Source organism: Stegastes partitus, unplaced genomic scaffold (genome assembly GCF_000690725.1).
Source record: "Stegastes partitus isolate 25-593 unplaced genomic scaffold, Stegastes_partitus-1.0.2 Scaffold589, whole genome shotgun sequence".
Lineage (NCBI taxonomy): Eukaryota > Metazoa > Chordata > Actinopteri > Pomacentridae > Stegastes > Stegastes partitus.
The window spans coordinates 84,890-107,281 of NW_007578320.1; the positions used below are offsets into that span (position 1 = coordinate 84,890).

Sequence of the window (22,392 nt, forward strand, 5' to 3'; positions counted from 1 at the left end):
AAAAAGATCAGGATCCCAGCTGAATGGCCAGATTAAATTTGATTGTTCCACATTATTTCAGACTTGTTATGCTGTTTTTGGAAATGAGACATCTATTCACGTTCTCCACTGCTTGGGTAATCATTTTGAAACACTACAATTTGTTTCATCCGAGAGCTGAAGTTGTCATTTTAGCTGACCGGGACTATCACTCATTTTATCTAATGTTGGAACGCATGCATGCATTAAAACCCATTTATGGCAGATGATTGCTTTCTTGACGATGTGCCCACGTGCATCACAAGACCGATGTATAAACCAATTACAGCAAACCTGGAGTAATCTGCCTGCCAGTATGACTGATCATCATGCTACGGATTGATTAGTCATGCATTAGGTAAGATGCAAATGGTCAGCTTAGGGGTGTGCTATTTTTGTAGGTTGTATCATTTGAAGTCAGAAGATGAAACATCAATATTCATATGCTGACGGCAACTGAAATGTTGTATGTCTTAATACATTTTCAATCAGGAAAAAGTAGCACTGCAAAGAAAATCTCTACAGATTTGGCCAACAAGACCAAACACCGGCTCATCCCAGCAGCAAAGATGGGCAGCTTTCAAGTTTTGCATGCATACACTACATTTTTCAGACAAAATGATCATTCTCTACATGTGAAAACAAGCGCTTAAGTAAATAAACACATTCAAGTATGAAAAGCCGACAGGCACATACCAATTAAAAGCTTCACTTGACCTTTAAATGTGAACTCTGGTATATTTCAGCCTGGTGTATTTCCCAATAATGTGGCTAATGTGGTTCTAAGTATCATGCTATCTTCACCTCTGTTGCTGAGATTTGGGGAAATGATATGTTGTACAAAACAGCTTGCAAACAGCGCTTAGCGGGACAATTTAACATTAGCTCCCTGCAATTAAAAAAAAAGACACATTAACATTTGTTTTCTGTCTTACTGAAAGTAAGCAGTGAAATCAGCAGCCTGGAGCAGTCATTTTGCTAACTGCATTAGAGATCTCCGTGTGGGGCAACTTGCATGTTCGCCAATGCTTGTTAACATGTGTGAGGCTGACTTTCTTTGTAGTCACAGTGTCCTCTGAGGAAACTCAACTGCTTATGCAACGGTGGATTAACCCAATGCATGGGACCTTTATGAGGTCAGCCGCAGGTCATTTCACTTTGATAGTCAAAAGGACGACGAGACCAGGTGGATTGAGGCAGAGGCAGGAAAACAACATATCTTGTAAAACTGATGATGTTCCTGCACTCACTGCTCTGCTGCCGAGTGAAGAGGACAACTTTTACTGCAAAATCTGGCACCTGTTGATCCCCATGTGCCCATGGGTCAGAGTAATCACAGCATCGAAACTAGCTGCCATCCTTGAGATGCTGTTTCACCTCCCTAAAATCAACTCGAAGAAAAGACCAACGTTTGCCGGACTGAACGCTCAGCCCTCTATAAGCTTAGTAAAAGCTAATACAGTTAGAAAAAATGTCGGTTACAGACAGCTAATTTCTTGGTTTACTTTTGCTTGTTTTGTTTGGATGTTTTTAAAAATTCATGTGCTTTCATTCATATCTATTTAAAAAGCTGCAGGGAGCTCATGCTAAATTTTCCCAACTCTCTCAAATTCAAACATCTCAAACATAAAAAAAAAAAACACAACACAACCACAACAGCTATATAAATATGCCATGTTGAAATAAACCAGAATTCTCCTTCAACACTGCAAACAAGACACAGTAAGTCACAGTATGACATTTTACTGTACTACAGGGAATCTCCAGCTTTTTCGTCCATCATTGAAAAAAAAAAAGTCTTTTTCGCTTTGTTGACCACATTTTTTGATGCCAAAAGCATAAATTAAAAGTTGTTCATAATCATTTCTAATCCAGTTTGTTTTGTCAAACAAGGTGTAGGTACCACAGGTGGATTCTGGTGACGACAAAATAACCCGTCAAAAAGGTTTTCATTTGTTTTTATCACAAACTATCCTGTCTAAGCTGTACTGTCCGTGTAAAACCTCCTTTACCTCCGAACGGTCCTGCGACACAACAATGATTTCTGAACTCCAGATACAGTAAATATTGGAACAGTTTTCTGCTCTACCCACAGGGCAAATTTAGTCAGTGTTTACAAGATTACAAGATACTAGTAATTGTTCCTTTCAATGCTGGTATATTCTTAAAGATTTATGATCGTATTCACAGTAATGTCTACTGCACTAAATCGCATCAGGATGAAATGTGTGAAGTTCCACAGCGGCGCATACACCAAACGTGTTTAGAGCCATCAGTAGCAGAGAGCAGAATAAAGGCATCCAAACAATCCAGACAGGGGAAAAACAGGGGGATGAGAGCTGGTTGCCATGACAACAAAGAGGCTTTTAGCAACAAGGAATAGGCTGAGGGATTTTAGCTCTCATTAGCTTGTGAAGATCAAGAGGGGTGGAAATTGTGGCTTCTTTTTTCAAGAGGGCTGCACTTCAGGAATGCTCAGTGCATGTTTGCTTGACAGAAGTGCCGATGATTAGACTTGCATTGAATGCGCTAGAAAAGATTTAAAGCCTATTAAAAACCAAAAGTTGTGATGCACTGTTGAAGTAGAGCGCAAAGCTGGTTTACAACTGCAGACGTGGTCCAATTTCACTGTAAAAGTTCAAAGGAGTTACTAAGGTATGACTCTGAAGGTTGCTGCAAGGATAAGGTCTGCAATCATCATTTTTATATAGAAAGGAAAATCTATATTGTACTGTGACGGTGACGCTGTTACACTGCGTGAAACGTTCAATCCTTACAACGTACACTGTACTTTATTTTATGTCAACTCCAGATACATGTCAAGTCGCCATGAATGTGTACGAATCTACAGTTTAAAATTGCAACAGATGCACCCTTTGAAATCACTCTGATATTCACAACTGTTTCAGGAAATCACTTTGCCACTATGCTGTTTACTGACAGTATATAGGACCCATTTTCAAAATGCGCCTTTAGTAAGAAAGGGCTTGAATCTTGAAGCTTGAAGAAAGTCAAAAAGTACTGAGACGCTTGATGATAATATAAAAAAGGTTTTAAAAAACACCACAGCTTTCCTTACAAGCACCCACAGTACTAAACTGTGTGGCAGGAACAAATATCCAGCTACTGAAAATGGAACCCCTCCATAACATACACCAATAAACACATTTCTCTCCATTAAAAAGGATTTTTTTTTCTCCCCCCTAAACGTTACTCAGTTTCTACACTTTTATACAAATATCATGCTCCTGCACACGCGACTTTGTGTGTGTTCCATTTGAGGAAGCAGAAATTCGAGGGAAGAAAACACATTCATACAAAAGAACAACCTGGAGCTGTTATCTATTATTCATTTTGTGGCATACGTGATATATGAACGCCTACACACATTACCGAGGCCGGGCCTCCTCATTTATTGTGGTCACATAATCACACAAGGTAGTAATATGTTTGTGTTTGACCTCGGGTGAAGACAAGCTTCTGTCTGTCATTTAAAGGTTTACACTGAACCAAAGCAGAATTGTGAATAAACCTCACATGCAACAATGCAAAAGTTGCTGGTGATCATACATTTAAGGATATTGGTATTTTCTGCTGTTGACACTGAGCTCAGGATAAGACGAAGCAGTTCTTGTGCTATTTAGCAGGAATATATAGTAAAAGAACACAGCGTCCTTAAATCAGAAAGTTGTTTGATTGCCAGGTTGTCTGTGTTTGTGTAATGAGATTATGTTTCTATCAAAAATACAGAAATATATGCAAAAGCCATGCCAAATGTCTGGTAAGAGCATCTGCAGGTTTCAGGGTGTCAAATCTAATAACTTTTTAATGCAGTACTTGTAATTCTGTTTATATAGGAAGAGCTACTTGGATCCGATAAAACACAAGCAGCTGCTCCTGATGTACTGGTAGCCTAATACTCTCTACAAGGAAGGGAATAGATTGCCCATAAAATTCACACAAGGCCCACTTTCAAAAAACAAAACCCCTTTATTATTGCAGCTACATTATTAAAAACCAGACCAGCACATATCGTGTGATTGTTTGACCTCGAGGTAGACCAGTGTGCGGCCGGTGGTTTTTAATAATGTAGCCATGGAAATAAAGGCTTTTTAACATTTTGTACTTTTTTTTTTGTAATAACTAAGTTCTGGATTTTTTTCTTAACTTGGACAGTCGGAAAAAGAATAAGAAAGGCGGCAAAACCAGTCATTTTGCCATTGGAATGTCTTCAGCTAATAGGAAATACACACTTATGAAGATTCCCTTGAACAAGTTTAGTGTATTAATGACTCATGCTATGTATTAAGGTAAAAATGACACATTGATGTAGGTCGTTTTTACAGTCGTAACACCCTGACTTAACAGCACAGCTTTACTGTTCATCAGGCTGGAGGGGGAGCTGTTGTCCACTACATATCACTTGGGTCAAAGGATACTAACGCACAAAGTAATTAAACAGGAGAGACAAAAAAAAAATCCCACAGTATTAGCACATCAGCAACTTCTAATAAGTTTCAAACATCTGTTGCATGTCTGGCCACACGTACCTCTGCTTTATGCGATGGGCCAGCTGCCTAAATGTGCACAAAACGGCTGCATGTTTATCTGGTCTGTAATCAAGCATCATCTACACCTCTTCTCCAAAGCGTCTTAAAGCAGCAAGAGTTGAAGGCTGCTTTTTCCGTTGTGTAGCAGTGATTGTAACAGGAGATCTTTCCTGCCAGCTGTCATCACACTATATAATAACACACCTGCAATCCTGCCGTAGTGACACCGACGTGAGTCAGCTCGCTGGGTATTGAGCCTCACAACCAGGGTTCATTCATTATCGTTAGCACGCGTTTTTTAATTAGATTTCTGCTATGAATAATAGGGCTCATCGATTTATGTCAGTTTTTCAGTTTAAAATGGGCAAATTTGATTAAAAAAAACACCTGCACAGCTACTAATAAAATAAATAATCAGAGTTTTAAAGTATAACAGTTTACAAATATAAACAAAGGATGTGCTCCCTCAGATTTTATTTGTGATTATGGTTTGTTTAGTGATCATTGTTTCATGATAGAAAGAAATAGCCAAGACATGAAACCATGTTTTAAAACAAAACTGGCAGTCAGGAAAATCTATATGACCTATTTATTGTTTAGTTAAAAGGAAATGTATTTATGTCCTTATCTAAAACTCTATAATTTTACTTGTAGTCTCTCATTCATACACGTTTTTACTCAAAATATTATATGTAATGTATACTGTATTATTACACACACACTTGCACTGACTACATAATACAACCTTCATATGCATTTCCATCTTGGCCCGTTTTTGAACTACTCTATATATGCTTGTTATGCCTACATATCTTTTTACACATTGTATATTAATAAGTGCAGTGGCCTTCTGTATTGATGCTGCTTTACTGATGCAATTCTCCCTTCTGGGATCAATAAAGCACAATCCATATACCATGCTGTCATATCCCCTCAGGCAAAGGATAATCAGAAAATCGAATAAAAACAGGCACTGTTGCATTGTGGGTGATAACGTGTTAGTTATGAGTCTTCTGGGTTCAACTGCTGAAGTTCATATCGGTCACGTGGGTGTATTTTAAACAGCAGCTTCCTCCATGGAAAGACTGTGGCACTGTATGTAACGGTCGTGTGTATACCCGTACAAGGAAGAGATTGTGAGCGTAACTGTCATGGCGGTAAAAAGGTGAAAAGTAAAACCTGAATAAAAATAACTGCAAAAGTCACTTGCTATATTTTTAACTCCATCTGCTTAAGTACCTTTTACTAATTCATGGTTCGTCCATGTTAAGGGGAGCACATTTTCTAAGCAAGACGATTAAAATTACCTGAACTTAAATGGAATAAATCTCTATGTTCCCTTCAAACAATAAACTTGTTTATGACCACAAATTGTATAGCAGATTTATTTAGCTGTTGTTGGTTTAAAGAGCTCCCCTGGGTAAAATCTTCAATTATTTTTTTTTTACCTTGTTAACAAGTGCATATGGTGTTTTTATGCTCGAGAGCATATCACAAATGAAAACGGCAGTCGACGTCATGGCTGAGCATTTCCAACTTGAAACTGCAAAGTCTTCTATATCATTATACTTCTTCAGAATCGTTTTCTGGTTCCAACATGTCTGACTGAATTCCTCCAATATTACAACTTGCTATTGTGCAGTGTAGAGTGGCTTTAGAGTATTTAAGCAGAGTCATAAGTGAGTTGTGGCGCTTGAGGGGTGGGTGGAGAGAGATTGGGGGATTTCACAGATGTGCACATTCTAAAGGAGGCAATTGTGAGGAGTAACATCTGAGTCATTTAAAGGCAGCAAGGGATTATTTTTATAAGGGAAAAAAATCTAAATATGTAACTTTTATACACAAAGATAAGTTTTTCAGGGTTTAATCACTTACTGGAACGGGACTTTAAGGCAGCACCAATATATCAAAGAACAACATGGTAGGAGGTGACTTATTGATAGTGAAATGGTACATTTAGCACATTTAGCGACCCACAGAGAGGCACAGAGAGCAAGTCTGTCAGTTAATCCATCAGTCTGGGTGGTAAATGAACAGAGCATCTTGTTCCTTTCACTTGGCTTCTGGATGTTAATAGGAGTGGGCTGACTGACAGGCACAGAGAGTGAGTCAGCAAGACTCCAAACAAGCCGAAGCTATTGTGATTCAGAAAGCTTTTTAAAATGCCATAGGAATTCACAGCAGCCACCAGAGCTTGATGCACACGGCTAGGACACATGTGTATGGAAATGCATGGAACATTCTTCGCTCTCCTTTATAAATATTTTAGCCTGCACCTTAGGAATAAACCTTTGTTGCAACCCTCATCTAGCCTGTAAGACACAAAATGCAATATTATGTGATATTATTACATGCACAGTATTACAGTGTTAACTTTACTGTACTGTAACCCCACCCCTAGTCTGAACCTCGACTCAAAACTAAAATCCAACCTGAAATAGCTTTTCATTTCAGAGGAATTCCTTCACCGTCTTCCTCACTTGTTAGAATGTCTGCTCGTCATAAATATAGAAATGCACACACACACATATACACCCACACAGCCCAGCTTATTTCTCTCTTATCCAGAGAGATCCTTTCATCAGTCTCTCAATGCTGGGTAATCAAAGTATAAAGAACCGTGCCAGTCTGCTATTGCCACAGGCTGAAGTGTGTGTGCAGTCACCAGGTGCTAATCCGATATCGTGTGCTTCCCCACTGATGTTAAGTAATATGAAAAAAAAAAATATCAATCCCACCTCAGGCCAAATGTGTGAGACTGCTCATAGTGGAAGAGGGAATGAATCTTCACATCTGAATTCACAGCAATCAGCCTGTCAATCAAATCCTGCGGAAAAGAAGGAGAGGCTGTGAAAAAGAATACAGCCGTTATAGTGCAAAACGAAAAAAAAGTGTGGAAATTTACAATGTGGAAGGTGGAAAATGTACATCAGCCCCAGTCTAATGGGGGGTTTAGTGGAAGGTCTTTGTGAAAGTAAAATAAATGCGTGGGTGGTGGTTGAAGGCAAAATATAAAGTCCAAACATGCCCTCAAATGGCTGAAAAAGGAACTGCGTGGAGCACAGACAACATTGTGTGTGTGTGAAAAACACTCACAGGTATGGAGGATGGCATCTCCCTCAGGGTGTAGTCGCTCTTGTTGGCTAAAGGCTGCCGACCCAGCAGCTCCCACACCGACTGGGAAGAGGATAGGAGGTTGACCAAGGACAGGAAGGACTGAGACAGAAAGTGAGACAGTTAGAGACAGTAGTCAAAGAAAGGCACGTGAGAAAAACAGAAATGAAAGATGATATTGGAACAGAATTAAACACTGGAAATGGAATTATTGTAAATAAAGCTATTGGCGCTGTAAATGCACTGGCATTGTTTGCTGCATCGGTCAAATGATAAGCACCCTATAAAAATAAACCTCTAAAATTAAGCACTGGCGAGATCAGAGGAAAAAGAGAATTTATAGTGCCTTAGCTGGTCCTTTGAAGTTGATATTCAGAAATATGTTGTGTATTTTGTGCACACTGGATGTATAAATTTATACAAAAACAAAGCAAGCATGAAAAGAATTTAGATTACTGAAGATAAAATGTTGCTGACCACATGTGACCACACTCCCATGCAACGAATTTACATACATACACACTTTTGAACATGTGAGCAGAAACATAGTGAGGAGTCTGAAGAATATTAAACCGCGGGAGATTTTTCGGCTCTCATCTCTGGAAGGGGAACAGGGAAACGGCACAGAAAAAAAGGATGCGTACGCAAACATAAAACACATTTACACAGACATGCAAGGCAGTTTAAAACTCTAGACAGCTTGGAAGGAAATTGTTGATTAGAAAAACATATGAAAGCTAAGTTTTTCACTTTTTTAATCTATTCCCGGATGCTTTAAATCCACATTTCAGACCACATGTTATATTGTTTGTCTGCTTGTGCTTTAAATGTTTTCCATAAACCTTCTACCACACATTAAATCAAAGAACAGATTGGAGCTAATTTGCCAAATCTCCGATGTAAAAAAGCCAGTGCGACATATTTAGTTTTGTTCTGAGGTCTGTATGTATGTATCCTGGCAGCTGACCCACTGATAAGGCAGGCTTGAAAGTCGCCAGTGGCAGGACACAGTTCACACTTCACTGACTGTCCGTATTCACTTGGCTAGTTTCACTGAGAGAGATGACTTGGCTGCTGTCAGAGGCGAGCATCAGACACACGCAGACAGGCACACGCTGCAGCTTCAAATGAAATGTTGAGCCTGTCCTACACTCAGGCTGAAAAAATTCTGCCCAAAGTAAAACTAAAATAAAATGTAGCTGCATGAGAGGAGAATTCGGTCTCAACTAGTAAACTACAACTATCATGATGACAAGGGTTCCATTATCCACCCAGACACCCACAAACCAACAAGTACTGAGCAAAAACCAGGACAGGAAATGCGAACTGATGGAGTTTATATAATTTTTCGAAGGAAAAAAAAAGGTACAAATTCACTGGTATCAACTCAGAAACTGTGAATGTTTGTAATTTGCTCAATTTTCTACAATGGTACACTCTGCATCTTTTTACCTTAACAAATGTAACAACAGAACTTAAATCTGACTTTTTATTGCACACAATCAATGAAATACTAAAGAAATAATTGCGAGCTGTATTGATAATGAAAGTAACTGTGAGCTGCAAAAATTATAGTTCTCCTATAACAGAATATTAAGACCTTGCCTGAGGATTTCTAAGCACTTGACACGCAGATATAACAAATGAGCACAATATAAACTGAAATTATTCAGCTTTTAATACTTAATAGATTTCCACAAGAGTAGGAGATAGAGTACGCCTGACAAATGTGTGACTGTGTGATTGATACAGAGGAAACCGGGGGCTTTTAGGGCAGTTACTTGCTTCACCCCTCCCATAAACACTCGCACCCCTGATACCTTGAGGCAGCTCCTGTCTATGGGGTCCATGGGCGTTGGTTTAGGACGGACCACTCTGACATCTTCGCTGCCGCACTCAAGAATGGACCACAGCTCTACAACCAGTGCCCGGACAAAACCTGCAGCGTAGCATCAATCATTTCAGTGTGGATTTGTATAGATTGATCGTTAACTGACACACAGAGCGAAGAACAGAACAGTCAGGGATGTAAAAAGTTTCATAACTCAAACATTATAAATGGTCTTTGTTTGGCATTTTAACCTTGTTGACAAGATACCATAGAAACAGAACACATGGAGAAAGGGAGGGAAACAACATAAAACAAAATCTACAACCAGGTTCAAACCGCAATCATAATAGTTATCCTTTTATCAAACCCTGTCAGGAAATTTGTTCTCTGGATTTGACCCAGCTCCAATTCTAAATCTATAATTTAGTTTTACACTTCCACGATGTATCCCCTGGCTATCTATCTACCTTTGCATATAACCATGTCTATACCTCCTTTCACTCAAGCATTAATATACACCTGATCTGTCAAATACATTCAGATATATTACCATGCTATTTGCAAAAACCTGATTTTTTTTCTAGTTAGACACCTGCTCACATCACATACATTCCTAATCCAAACAACAATCTGACAGCGAACCCCTCATCTTGTGCTTTCTTCATCCACTTATCCCGACACAAACAATTTAACAAAGGCGTTTCTCCCTGGGCCGCCTGAACTCTGCTTTCTGCCGACTACACAACAACAACTTGGAACACAAGCCTTAAGCATCACAGCTGGCAAGTGTTTGTTTGTGCAAGTAAGTGCATTAGTACCTGAGCTGTGCAGAGCCACGACCCCTGGAGCAGTTGCTGCCACCTGTGTCACCATCACCCCATATCCAAACTTCTCACAGCGGCTCACCTTCAGAAAACACAAACAGAAATCCCGTTATCCCTAGAAACATTTCTTTATTTTTATCTTTGAAGTTTTTGCTTACAGCCATGAAAAATGAATAAGAAGCAGGGGCAGGGTGAAGAAACATAAAACTACTACAGAGCACGATTTTAGAGAAGAGGAAAAACTGTAAATATGGCATCGTGAGAAGGCGCACATAGGTACATAGTGTAGTTCATTACCCTGTGGAGAAATCAAATTGCAAATTGATTTTAGAGTGTGTAGGTCCTTCATTAATTACAACACAATGTCACAAGTAAAAATAGACAAAATATAATTACATTCTATAATTAAAGAGAAATGCCAAATGAGAGAAGCAGTTACAAGGATGCGTAAACAATGGCAGTAAATTAAGCCCACAGGGGATTAGCTAAGGTTTGCTGTAAGACTGAGTGTATGTGAGTCTACAATATGTATATGTCTTATACAGCATGTATCAGTGTCCACGCTAGTGTTGAATACTAAACAGTCTTCAGGAAAAATGACTATGGCCTTGTGGGGGAGCAGGATCAACAAATCACCACAGATACCAGTGACAGAGACCAACAGAATGAATAAAGGCTTTCAAGATAGATAATGTTTTGCTGCACAGAACATCATAGAACTCAAAAGCTTTAAAAAAAAAAAACAGCATACATCCATACTTCTGTACAGTACTTTTTGTTCAGTTTGTGGAAGAAGCATTAAAAATGAGATTTACCATTATATCAGCAAAAAAACTGAAAAATCATCATTCTAAATTTTAAATGCAGAAGTTTTTGAACAGTATTACGATCGCCCGCTCATCTTTTTCGTCTCCTCGTCAGTAGTTATTCTTTAGAATTCACACAGCTCTGTATTTTATATCTGCCTATAGATTATTGGATTACTGTAATTCAAGTCTGTGTGGCAGACTTAAGCGGCATAAAATTACTTTGGCACCTTGATAGAATCAAGAAGGATAAAAACGAGCCGCTGCCAAACTTAATTCTTCCCGGACTTCCATAAAGGTGATGAAACTGTGCCATCAAACTATATAACTACTATATATCAGCGTTGGTGCTATTTCAGCACCAGAAAACTTGTACCAATTGATTCGAGTGGAGGTGGTGCAACATTTCTCACTTGCATACATTTAACTTGAAACTTTGACTCTGGCACTATCTGGACTTACTTAAGAGTACTATGTATACACAAGCTGTTACAAGTTGGCATTGTTTTGATTGGAGGATTAAAAACTAGATGAAGAAGGGAATTGGTAATACCTATAGACTGTATAGAAAAGATGGGATTACCCACTGTGACAACATCTATTGGTTTGTGAACTACTGCTTTGAAGCATTGAGATTAGAATTTGGCCTTCATCATCTTCATCTTTTAAAATCAGTCATATCAAGTAAAGTATGGATCTGACCAGAGAACCTAAACGACACTATGCACATCCATACAGTAGAGCCCTGTCAGTCTCAAAGTGCATTATCGTCTATTTTATTCTAAATGGGACCATGAACATCATCTATTGAACGAGACTTAAATCTAGCAATTGAGATTCTAAACTTTGTAGGAAACTTCACTGAGATAACAGATCAGCAGAGTAGTCAGGCCATTTTTTTTTACACACCTCTATATATTAGACAGCCAGAGGAGTTGCCTCCTGCTGGCAGTAAGAAAAAACAGAGACTTAAGATGCTTCTGTGTTGGTATCATGTTTTAAACCAAGGCCATGTCCATCTTTTATATACAGCCCATGGTAATGCCATATGTAATGGTAGTTGAGGTGCTTTAAGGAAGTCACTTGGCCTCAGATTGCTCCAGTGGGGCTTCTCAGTGACTAACTGTATTTGAATGTGGCAGCTTCCAAATGTATCGGTATATCGATGTGCAAATATGGAGCAGGGTGCAGCTGTTACAGAGCATTTGGCTCAGAAAACCTCTACACATCTACATAAAGGTTGGATAAAAATCAAACTGTGTGCACTGCAGAGTAGCACACCTGCAACCCGGGGATAATGTATGTCAACTTAAAATAACCACAGTTTCACTGATGCATGTTATTACCTGTAGCTTTTTGGTAAAGCGAGAGAACATGTAGGAGACACACTCATTAATGGCTCCTGTCTGCTGGAGCAGCAGCAGGCCTTTAGGAGTCACAGCAAAGTTCAGCAGACTGTCCAACAATGTCTCTTCCCAGATGTGACTGTGACAAAATCAGGAAGAAAGACAGAGTAAGGTGCAGTGCTTTCACACTGTGACACACAGTCACAAGAAGTTCTTAACACAAGGAAGCAGTCTGGCAAATTAAGATCAAGTAAATGTGGTTAGCACACTTATTAGTTGAGACACTGTATGTCGAAGTATTTGGGTCAGACTCTACCTATTCCTTACTTTTTTACAATATGAGTTTTCTGGCAGGGAACTCAATAATAAGCTTCTTAGATTCATGCGCAGTGGACAGTTTCAGAGTTTCCGAACTGCTCTCCCCCACACCTTTCAGATGTCAAATACAGGGTGTTTGTGTCACCTATTATCTGTAAGTTTCCAAAGCCAATGATCCGACACACCCACACTGTGACTGACCAGTTGTGAAGAGGTGAGAGAGGAGTGAGGCACTGTACTTGTATTTCTAGTTCTCTTTTTTATCTGTTGCTAAGCTATATGTGACAGTTTTCATGTGTATAACCAAATACAATTCTACCAATGTCTCCCTGAAGAGACTGTGTGGAAATGTGCACTATAACCCAGGCCTTACTTAACACAGGTGATGCCTGTTGTATTAGAACCGTCTGGTTCTTTGTATCTGGATAAATAAGAACCTGAAATCGAAGCTGCACAAGCCAAGTTTTTATGCCAGTTCCCCTCTTGGCAATGAAGGTTTACAGAATAAATTAAACTTTTGTTTTCCTCAGTGCTGTGGCTTGATGTTTGCCAATGATGCCAGTTTAGATTCTCTTTATCAGAGTCAGGGAAAAACATCGAGAAATCTAAGGTGGAATGCGCTGAGGTATTTCACTCGAGCTTCGGTGTGGGGTTTTCTGTGTGTGGAGATGTGTACATATTCAATATCACAGGTTCATTTGAAAAAAACAGGGCAAATCTATTAATGTTAGAGTGCTATTGAATGAAAGCAAATACACATTTAACAAAAATTCCTACCTTTACCATGTCATACAATTGTGTTGTAGGATTTTTATGCAACTAGACTGGAATGCTCTGTTTTGAACTGATGGAAACTGAAATAGGGGAAAACTTTGACCTTCTGGTTTGTGAGGAAATAAGACACAGCTAAGTGGTAGTAAAGGGGAAATTTGCTTCCCTAATTATTCTTGTTCTCCACGCCATGCACTACACTGTTCAGCCTTTCAAAGTGTCAGCATGAGAGGGAGATTAATGGTGGTTTATGATCATCGACTGCACTCCTTCTGAAGCCTAATTCAGGTCAACATCTAGAATCTCCTGCACGTATCCGCGGTGGTTGTAATGGATACAAACGCCTGTTCTTGCTTGTTAATAAGTTGTTTACAATAGCAGTCACAGGGGCGTCCTCAGCGGTGCAAGTATTCGTTTTATTCGTTGTTTGCATTCACTTAAAATATCTCCTCTGGTGCATGCAAATATTTAAAAAGATACTAAGCTTGTTTACAACTTTACATTCATATTTAACAAGGACATGGGCCTTCTGTTGTAAGCTGTAAACCACATAAGTCCAAATAATTATTAAAGTTCTCTGTCTCTGCACAAATATGGGATGAAAAAACACTAATTTATGTCTTTTTATGTCCATGTTGAGCTTGACTAATCTTCCAGTTCCAGGTGTTCAGATAAAGTATACAGATTGTGTTTGTGTGTGCAGCCTCACATGTGCTGCAGCTCTTGGGTAGATGTTCCAGCACTGGCTCCAGGTACCGGGGTTGGAACCCTTTCTGACAAAGAAATAGTCTAGAAACAAAAACAAAAAAAACCCTTTTTTATTTTTTTATGACTCCAAATAACACATGAGGGCATGTGGAACATCTGAAGATTTAGACAAGAATTATTTACTAATATACAAGGTGTGTCAGAAAAGTTTCAGGACTACACAAAAGATATATTTCAAATCTAAACTACGAGTTTTCCCCTTCAGATGGTCAACCAGCGCGTCTACAAAGAGATCCTGTGGCGTTTGCGTCGTTCAGTGCACCAGAAGAGGTGAGAGTTGTAGCAGGACAAGTCGTGGCTGCTTCACCATGACAACGCGCCTGCTCACAACGCCCTGAGCATCCCACAGTGTCTGGCTGAGAAGAACATGGCCGTGCTGGATCAACCTCCCTACTCACCCCACCTGGCTCCATGGGATTTTTTCCTCTTCCCCAAGCTCAAAGGGGTCATCAAGGGGACCCGCTTTGAAGATGTGGACGACATCAAGATGGCTGTGATGATGGAGCTGAGGAGGATCCCAGAAGAGTCCTTCCAGGAGTGCATGGCGGCGTGACAGAGAAGGCTGGGAAAGTGGGTTAGACTCCAGGGGGATTACTTCGGAGGGGAAAACTTGTAGTTTGTAGTTTGGATTTGAAGTATATCTTTTGTGACACCAGTCCTGAAACTTTTCGGACACACATCAAATGCATACCAAGATTCTGATACATTGAGGGACTTAAAAGGAGCTGCTTTTTCTGTTCTTGATATTAAATCATTTCAAAATGAGCAAAGTCAATTTTGGAACACTTCCTTTTCTATATTTTGATTCTACGAATTGTTTAACCCTGCTGTTTCTTCAGTGTAATTTTTCTGTGCTCCTTTTTTGTACTCTGCTTTGTTGGCTTACGAACAGATTCTGTTGATCTTTATGACTCTTTCTCAATTGAGACACCAATAAAAAAAAAGAACAACAACAGTAAAATAATCAGGAAATCAAGACTGCTGAACTAATAAAAGAAGCCGTTAGTGATTTATCTCCTGTGAACAAATTCAAATCATGTTTCCTTAAGATACCTTCCACAAAGTTCAGATGTGGACATGGATTTGCGACGTGACACACTGTGTCCGTTGGTCACAGCACAGCACGTGCAGGCAGATTATTAATATTTGACATAGACTGCATAAAGTCAGAAGGAAGCGAGAGGGAACAATGTTGCAGACTGATGCAACAATGTCTAAGACAAGTTAATTTTTGACATGAATGTTTTTACAACAAAGGGGACGTGTTGTGAAGTGAGACTGTTTGCTAGATTTAAAAAAAAACATCGACCACAGAGACGTCTTGATGTTCCTACTTAGCAGAAGCAGAGCCACTACAAGTCTTCTACATGATTTCTCTGCTACTGTTATTGGTTTTGGTTGCACACTTGACTGCGTGTTTCATCATCAGATTTTCTCTCAAGTACAGACTGTATTACTAAAGATATTCTGAGTCTGAATCTAATGCTTTGTTGTGACAGAAGCAGAACTCCAAAACCTAAATGAAGAAGATTATAATGGTTAGTTAATTCAGCCATTTGCCAGAAATGGTGCTGCTTTTCTTGCTGCAGTGAGTGAATAATGAGAGAACACTGCATTCATCAAGCAAATGAAACATGACAGCAGTATTCTAACCAGTGAAACTGATCATTAGACATAGATACCCATTCATTAGATACTGTGGGAAAGAGATTCATATATAAAGTTACGCTGCCATCTTTTACATTGTTTTGATGACAGGTATAGCGAAGCAAGGTTCTCTAGGAAAAAGTCTTTGTATTTGCCTACCATGAACATTAAATTCCACACAGCAACACCAGTGTAACAGGGTGATGTGTTTTTTCACATGTGTATTAATATAAATGAACAAACAAATGTAGGGCTAAATTAGTTTATGCTTTTAATGCTACAGTTGCTGAGCCAGCATGAGCACACAGCAACAAGTAGCTACTCATGGTGACTGTACTGAAGTTGTAAATTAGTGTATGTATCTAAGAACAGTAACTGATTAAAAGCTGTCATTCACAGGAGATGATTACTTCAAGTAAAAGCTTCAACAGACAAATGCCAGTTTATTTTCATTGTTCATTTGGAGAGAAGATTCAAACTTTTCACTTCCTTGCTTGGTATCTCTCACTTTATTTAAATAATGAGAACAAACTCGTTAAGATTATTAATATGTCAAGCAAAACTGCAGGTCAATAACGACTCAGTATGACACATTGTGAGTGGTGAGTAATAAGGAAAGGCTGCGCAATCACCAGCGATGTATCACACCTCTCTGGGGGATATGAGTTGTCATCATGAGGACAGAGGTACAGGATTCTGTCACATGGACTTGCCATGCCCCGAGATCCGTCATAGCTGTTAGTAAAGTTTTATTAAACTACTCTGGGTCATATGGCAAGTGTATCATTTGTTTTTGATCTTGATTGTTAGTGGTGTTGATGAGGACCATATTTTTACATTTTTCTTTGTAACAATTTGTTGTGGATGTTGCCACAGACACAAAGAGCATTTCTGAAAAGGATAACAAATCTACCTTAGTATTTTTTTAATATAGTTGTGTTGGTAACCTAAAGTAGTCACTTTAAAGCTGGGACAGGCAGTGGGTTTTGTTGTTGTTTTTTTTTTTTTGCATCAGTGGGCAAACATTTCAGCGTATTGTAATATAAGGGGTTTGAGTCTGTTCTTGGCTCTGTGTTCAGCCTTTTTAACATCATGCCTGTGACAGGAAGGTTTAGCCAATCACAGGATTTTTTCCACTCATAGCAGGTGAATGGGAGGGTGAAGCTCAAATCCCAGATAAAGTCACAATGGAATGTTGGATTTTATCTTGACTAGCTCTGTGTTTGTGAGGAACGTGTTCATTTGGCGGAAGGGGTTTAGAACAGACAGGGGAAGAAAAAGGAAAGAGCTGCAGGAAGCAAGGTGTATATTATTTTTAAGTTTCAGCATTTTTTTTTGTTTGCTTGTTTTTTTTGTTTTGTGTTCCCAGATTTAGGCCTACTGCAGCTTTAGGTAAGCAAATTCCTTTCTGGGCAGAATGTGAGATTGTGAGGTGCACTGAGTGAAAGAAAAGCAAAAAAAAGAAAAAAAAGAAAAAACTTCCAATGCAGTTAACTGATTTTTTTTCCCATGAATATAACCCCTTCCTGCCTCTTTCTCCACCCACACCACTCACTGCAGCTGGAGAACACCAGCTCATCTACGATTTTGCTCAAACACTGTCCAGCTACTCTACGCTACACAATAATGTAATATTGGAGTGATTCAGCATCACATGTTCAAACTGGAAACTGATTTTGCAGAAGAATAATGATACAGAAAGCCCATCATGCAAGTTGGCAGGATTAGTTCAGCCTGAATCTGTGATTTTGAGACTATCAACAGTACACTGCAGTTTCCAGGTGGAAATGCTCAGCCATAGTGTCCAGTGCTCATTTCGCTCATGTGTCTTCCAGAATATTAAAAAACACTGTAAGGGCATGTAAACAAGGTAAAAAACTTTAATCTAAAAGCCAATGAGATATTTTTCCATACTGTTTTGATTAGTTTAAGTTACTTTAAGATAAGTTTAAACCTTTAAAACATATCTAGAAATAAGTGCTACTTATGGAATGTGTCCTGGTGAAAATGAAATCCACGAATGCAGTGCACATACCTTTTTCCATGCAGCCGCTACAGCTTTGTGCAGGCCGTAGGGTCGGAGGACCTGCAAACCCTCACAGGTGTTGTATATCTGCCGACAGACAAAGATAAAGGCTCCACATAATGTATGGGACACATCTGATTCACTCAGTGATGGTAGGCCCTTATCCAGCAGCCTCAGGGTGAACTGCACAATAACATGAGCAGCAAAGGTTCTGCAGAGGAGAGAAGGAACAGACAAAGATGCCGACAATAGATATAACATCCAGGATATGAGATTTTCATTGGAATAACATTTGAGCTTAGAGTTGTTGTGCTGAGAGAAACTGCTATCTGCACTGTACAATGTAGTTTTGATCCTAATCTGTGACCCCTAATGTCTGTGTTAAGGAAGTTATGATGTATTTTAGTGCATTATCGTCTTGGTTTGTCCATGTTGTGTTTCCAGTAGAGTACAAAGCCTTTACTCCTATCAGTGGCACATTTTATAAAGTTTCCTGACTTTCACATATGCACAAAACATTTTTTAATCAGGCATACATTTAGAATTGAAGTGGTATCAGCCTTGGTAAGTACATAATTCCTAAATCACAACAACCGGCTGTTGTTGGGCAGACTGAACTAGATTAAAGACCACTAAAGGTCAAGAAACAGATTATAAAACTAATTTGAGGCCCAAAAAATAATTAAAATATACTTTTTTGTAGACTTCTTGCCATAATGACATTTGAGATAAGATATAATCCCAGCTAGTCACAAACTACTAACATCCTCTGGTCTAATCTGCTCTCTTTGCAGAATCAGGAGGATTTGTTATGCAAATTTAACTCTATGTGAAAGTCTCCCAGCTAAGTCAGGAAAATGTAATTTATTCATTAGTATCAAAAAGACAAAATGACACTGTGTGTTTAATCACACTTTAATCACACTGTCTCACCTCTCACTGTGGGCTACGATGAGATTCTGCTCGTATAAGAAGAGAGCTAATCCTCTGTCAGTGTTTGCGATGCGAGCCAGAACATCAGCAATGAGAGTCAGTGTTGCTGCAGGAGACTTTAATTTGGCCTGCAAAGCGGAGAAAATAAACAGACAAAATTACAGAGCAGCTTCAGAAACAAGTGGAGCCTGAACACATACGGAAAACTGAAATAACCTTGTTAGCTTTGACAGTGACAGAATTGAGAGAAAGCATTTATATTTGTATTTCAGAGGTAAAGCCTTCACTGTAGCAGCTTTTAAAAGGCCCGCCGTCGTGCGTTGTTTGAGTCCTTCTAATGTAAAGACAATTATGTATATCGATACAGTGTTGGAAACTAAATCCTTAGTTTGGGGTAATGTTTAGGTTCATGATTCAGAAGATTATGGCTACACAGAGAAGCCTTTTATTTATAGTTGACATTAGATACATGTCAGGTCAACATGCTAGAGACAAACGTTCCGCATTCAATACTGAGGTTTAAAATTGAAGCTACTGGTTGAGGAAGGAATTCAGTCATCCAACTACTGCGGAATCGATTATTATGTGAATGTGGAGAATGTAGATCATTGATCTGACCTTGACGCTCCCCGTAAGGAAGCTCAACCCAGCAGGGAGTGGTGAGCAGCACCATAAGGAAATGAGGTTTAAAGTATATTCCTTGGAATCGTAATTCTAGTAGGTCACAATAACTCCTGATCATAAATTTACTACTACCACTTTACAACTACAAGAGAGGTTATCAAGTGAAATTCCTCATAAACAAATCTTTGTGTAACACTGCACTACTTTCATATTGCAATATTTTTGATATAAACTGCAATATGACCCACTTGTTCTTGTTCTAAAATGTTAACAATATTTCATTTTCTTTACTATTGTTTTTATTAGTACATAATAGTTCTGTTGACATGGAAAACAAGAAGAGGGGTTAAAAATATATCAGGTAGGATAACTTAAGCTTACCTGGTTATTTACTAACTGTAGAAACTCTCAATTTAAAACTTTTCATATGTTGCTATTTGTGTTTTGAAATCGCCATCATGTTTGTGGTTTATATCGGCCAATGTGTGTGTGCGTGTGTGTGTGTGTGTGTGTTCGTGTGTGTGTGTGACCTGCTGTCCACTGAGTAGAGCTATGACCGGAGCCAGCAGTGTCTCTATGACAGGAGCCTGGTAGAGACACTCTGCAGCACATTCTGTCCGCTCACACAGCATCCACAGCACCTCCATCACCAGACCGCTGGGCGACAGGGAGTCTGAACACACGAACAACAGATCAGAAACCTTTCCAACAAAGTTAACACATGTTTATTGTTGTAGGCAAGGCTGGTTTATTTGTATAGCACAATTCGTACCCGAGGTAATTCAAAATGTTTCACACAAAACTATAAGAAGACAAATAGTTCGTCCACAAAACATAAACACAATCATTAATTAATTACATTAAAAGCAAAGAGGCATATGAAGTCAATCCATAAAAAGATAAATACAATAATTTATTAGAAGAGTACAGATAATATACTTCAAGCTATCATATGCACAACTGAATAGAACTGTTTTCAGTCTGGATGTGAACATTGTCAGAGTTGAGGCCTGTCTCACATCTTCTGAAAGACAGTTCCAGATTTTAGCTGCATAAAACTGGAACACAGCCTCACCGTGTTTAGTCCTGACTCTGAGCACCAGCAGGAGACCACTCCCTGAGGTTCTCAGAACTGTTGTACGGTTTATATAGCTGAATTACATGCATGTGTATTCACTTAATAATATAGATACACCTTAAGACTGACAGTAAACACACAGTCTTACCTGTTACTTATCTGTCAATGTTATAGAAATCAAATTCGGTTAAAGTTGCTTTTAGCAGAGCTGCTGGATCCTTGTGGGTTTTATAAGCTAGATTTGTGCATTTTAGATTAATTTCCATTTTTAAGGTTTGTAGAGTGAAAACATACTTCTCTTCAGCATATAAAAATAGTAGTTTTTAGACTTAACTTGATGTATTGTTGATTTATCTAAATATGAACGATACAGATTTCTGTGGGTGTCTATGGGTTGAGGACCTTAAAAAATATCTAGAACCAATGTTACACAGTATGCATACAGCATACTAAACTCCAAGCAGTTTTTGGGCATGTTTTTTGTTTTTGCTCCTGTCACTAACTGTAAGCTCAGTTTTCACTGCAATATCTAGTTGTACACGTCTATGGAAACACTACAACCATATGGCTAGAGGTCTTCTGTATGACAAAGTTATCATGTCATAAGTCTTAAAAACAAGTGCAAATCAAAAGTTATTTTGATTATTTATTTTACAAAAACTGAAAAAATCAGGAACCATCATTTCTAACTTTTTCCCAGGTGTCCACAGGTGTAATCAGTTCTTGTCTCCTGTCTGCTCTGTGTAAACACAGCCTGCAGACCAGCCTGTTTGACACACCTGAGTCAATAATTGGTCACAGTTGTGCAGAAAACTCAGGATTTTTTGTTTTGTTTTGTTTTTTCACAGGTTCTGGCGCAGATACTTTATTTTGGTAATTTTTTAAATGAGTTGTGCAGAATTAAGAGATTTTGATGAAATATCTTTTTTTTTTTTTAAATCTTACATTTGAATTATTTTCCAGACAGAACACAGCATTACAGGTGAGTGGTACAAGGATCATCAGAAAGTTAAAAAAATCTGTTGATTCTTTCTGTTTTTAAAGTTCCTTTCAAAATAAAACAATGTAACTTCAGGTTCAGGGGGCAGAACATTAAAATGATCCTATCACCGCAGTTAAACTTTGAATTCAATGTTTATGTCTTTGGGTGAAAACATTACATAATGGAGCTTTGAAATCAAACATCTTATCCTCCTTATATCTTATCTCATCCTTACATGGCAGATGTATTTATTGCTTTCTGCAGCATTATGATGTGTTTGCACAAAATGTTAATATCAGTCACTTGTTCAGCCTGACTCCCTGTAGCAGCCAAAGGATATGAACCTGTGACAGAGTCAAGGTGAGGACGACTATTGATCACTGGCAGCAAAGTTGCTGCAGTGTAATTCCTGACTATGAATAGGGCAATAAAGTCTTTCAGGAGACAACTATAGTACTACATGACTCAGTACAAGGTTAAGAGATAAAAGATATGGTCTGAGGAATGCTGTTATAACTCATAAGGAGGGTCACTATGTTCCCTCAACACATGATTCCAGACTGTCTGACAGGCTGAACAGAAGCCAGGAGAACCTGTAACTCATTGACGTAGTTCATATCTGTGTGTGAGTGTATGAGCCCCACCTGTGTGTGAGGTATCACTGTGCAGGGGCTTGGGGTGTCGATACATGATGTTAATGAGGATGACAATCAGGTCTGTCAGACTGACTGGATCTGAAACGCAGACACAATAAAA

At 38.8% G+C, this 22,392-nt stretch overlaps 1 protein-coding gene across 1 annotated transcript in view; it reads right to left on the reverse strand.

Moving 5' to 3' along the window:
* tbc1d32 (TBC1 domain family, member 32) overlaps positions 1-22,392 on the reverse strand; it is a 91,027-nt gene that overhangs the window by 56,154 nt on the left and 12,481 nt on the right. Inside the window, exons 14-23 of the mRNA XM_008289021.1 lie at positions 22,281-22,370; positions 20,107-20,249; positions 18,953-19,080; positions 18,029-18,230; positions 14,288-14,367; positions 12,490-12,628; positions 10,332-10,419; positions 9,503-9,621; positions 7,665-7,784; positions 7,307-7,395 (exon numbers count right to left, since the gene is read on the reverse strand). Coding sequence (XP_008287243.1) covers positions 7,307-7,395; positions 7,665-7,784; positions 9,503-9,621; positions 10,332-10,419; positions 12,490-12,628; positions 14,288-14,367; positions 18,029-18,230; positions 18,953-19,080; positions 20,107-20,249; positions 22,281-22,370 — 1,198 coding nt within the window. The remainder of the gene's footprint in view (positions 1-7,306; positions 7,396-7,664; positions 7,785-9,502; positions 9,622-10,331; positions 10,420-12,489; positions 12,629-14,287; positions 14,368-18,028; positions 18,231-18,952; positions 19,081-20,106; positions 20,250-22,280; positions 22,371-22,392) is intronic.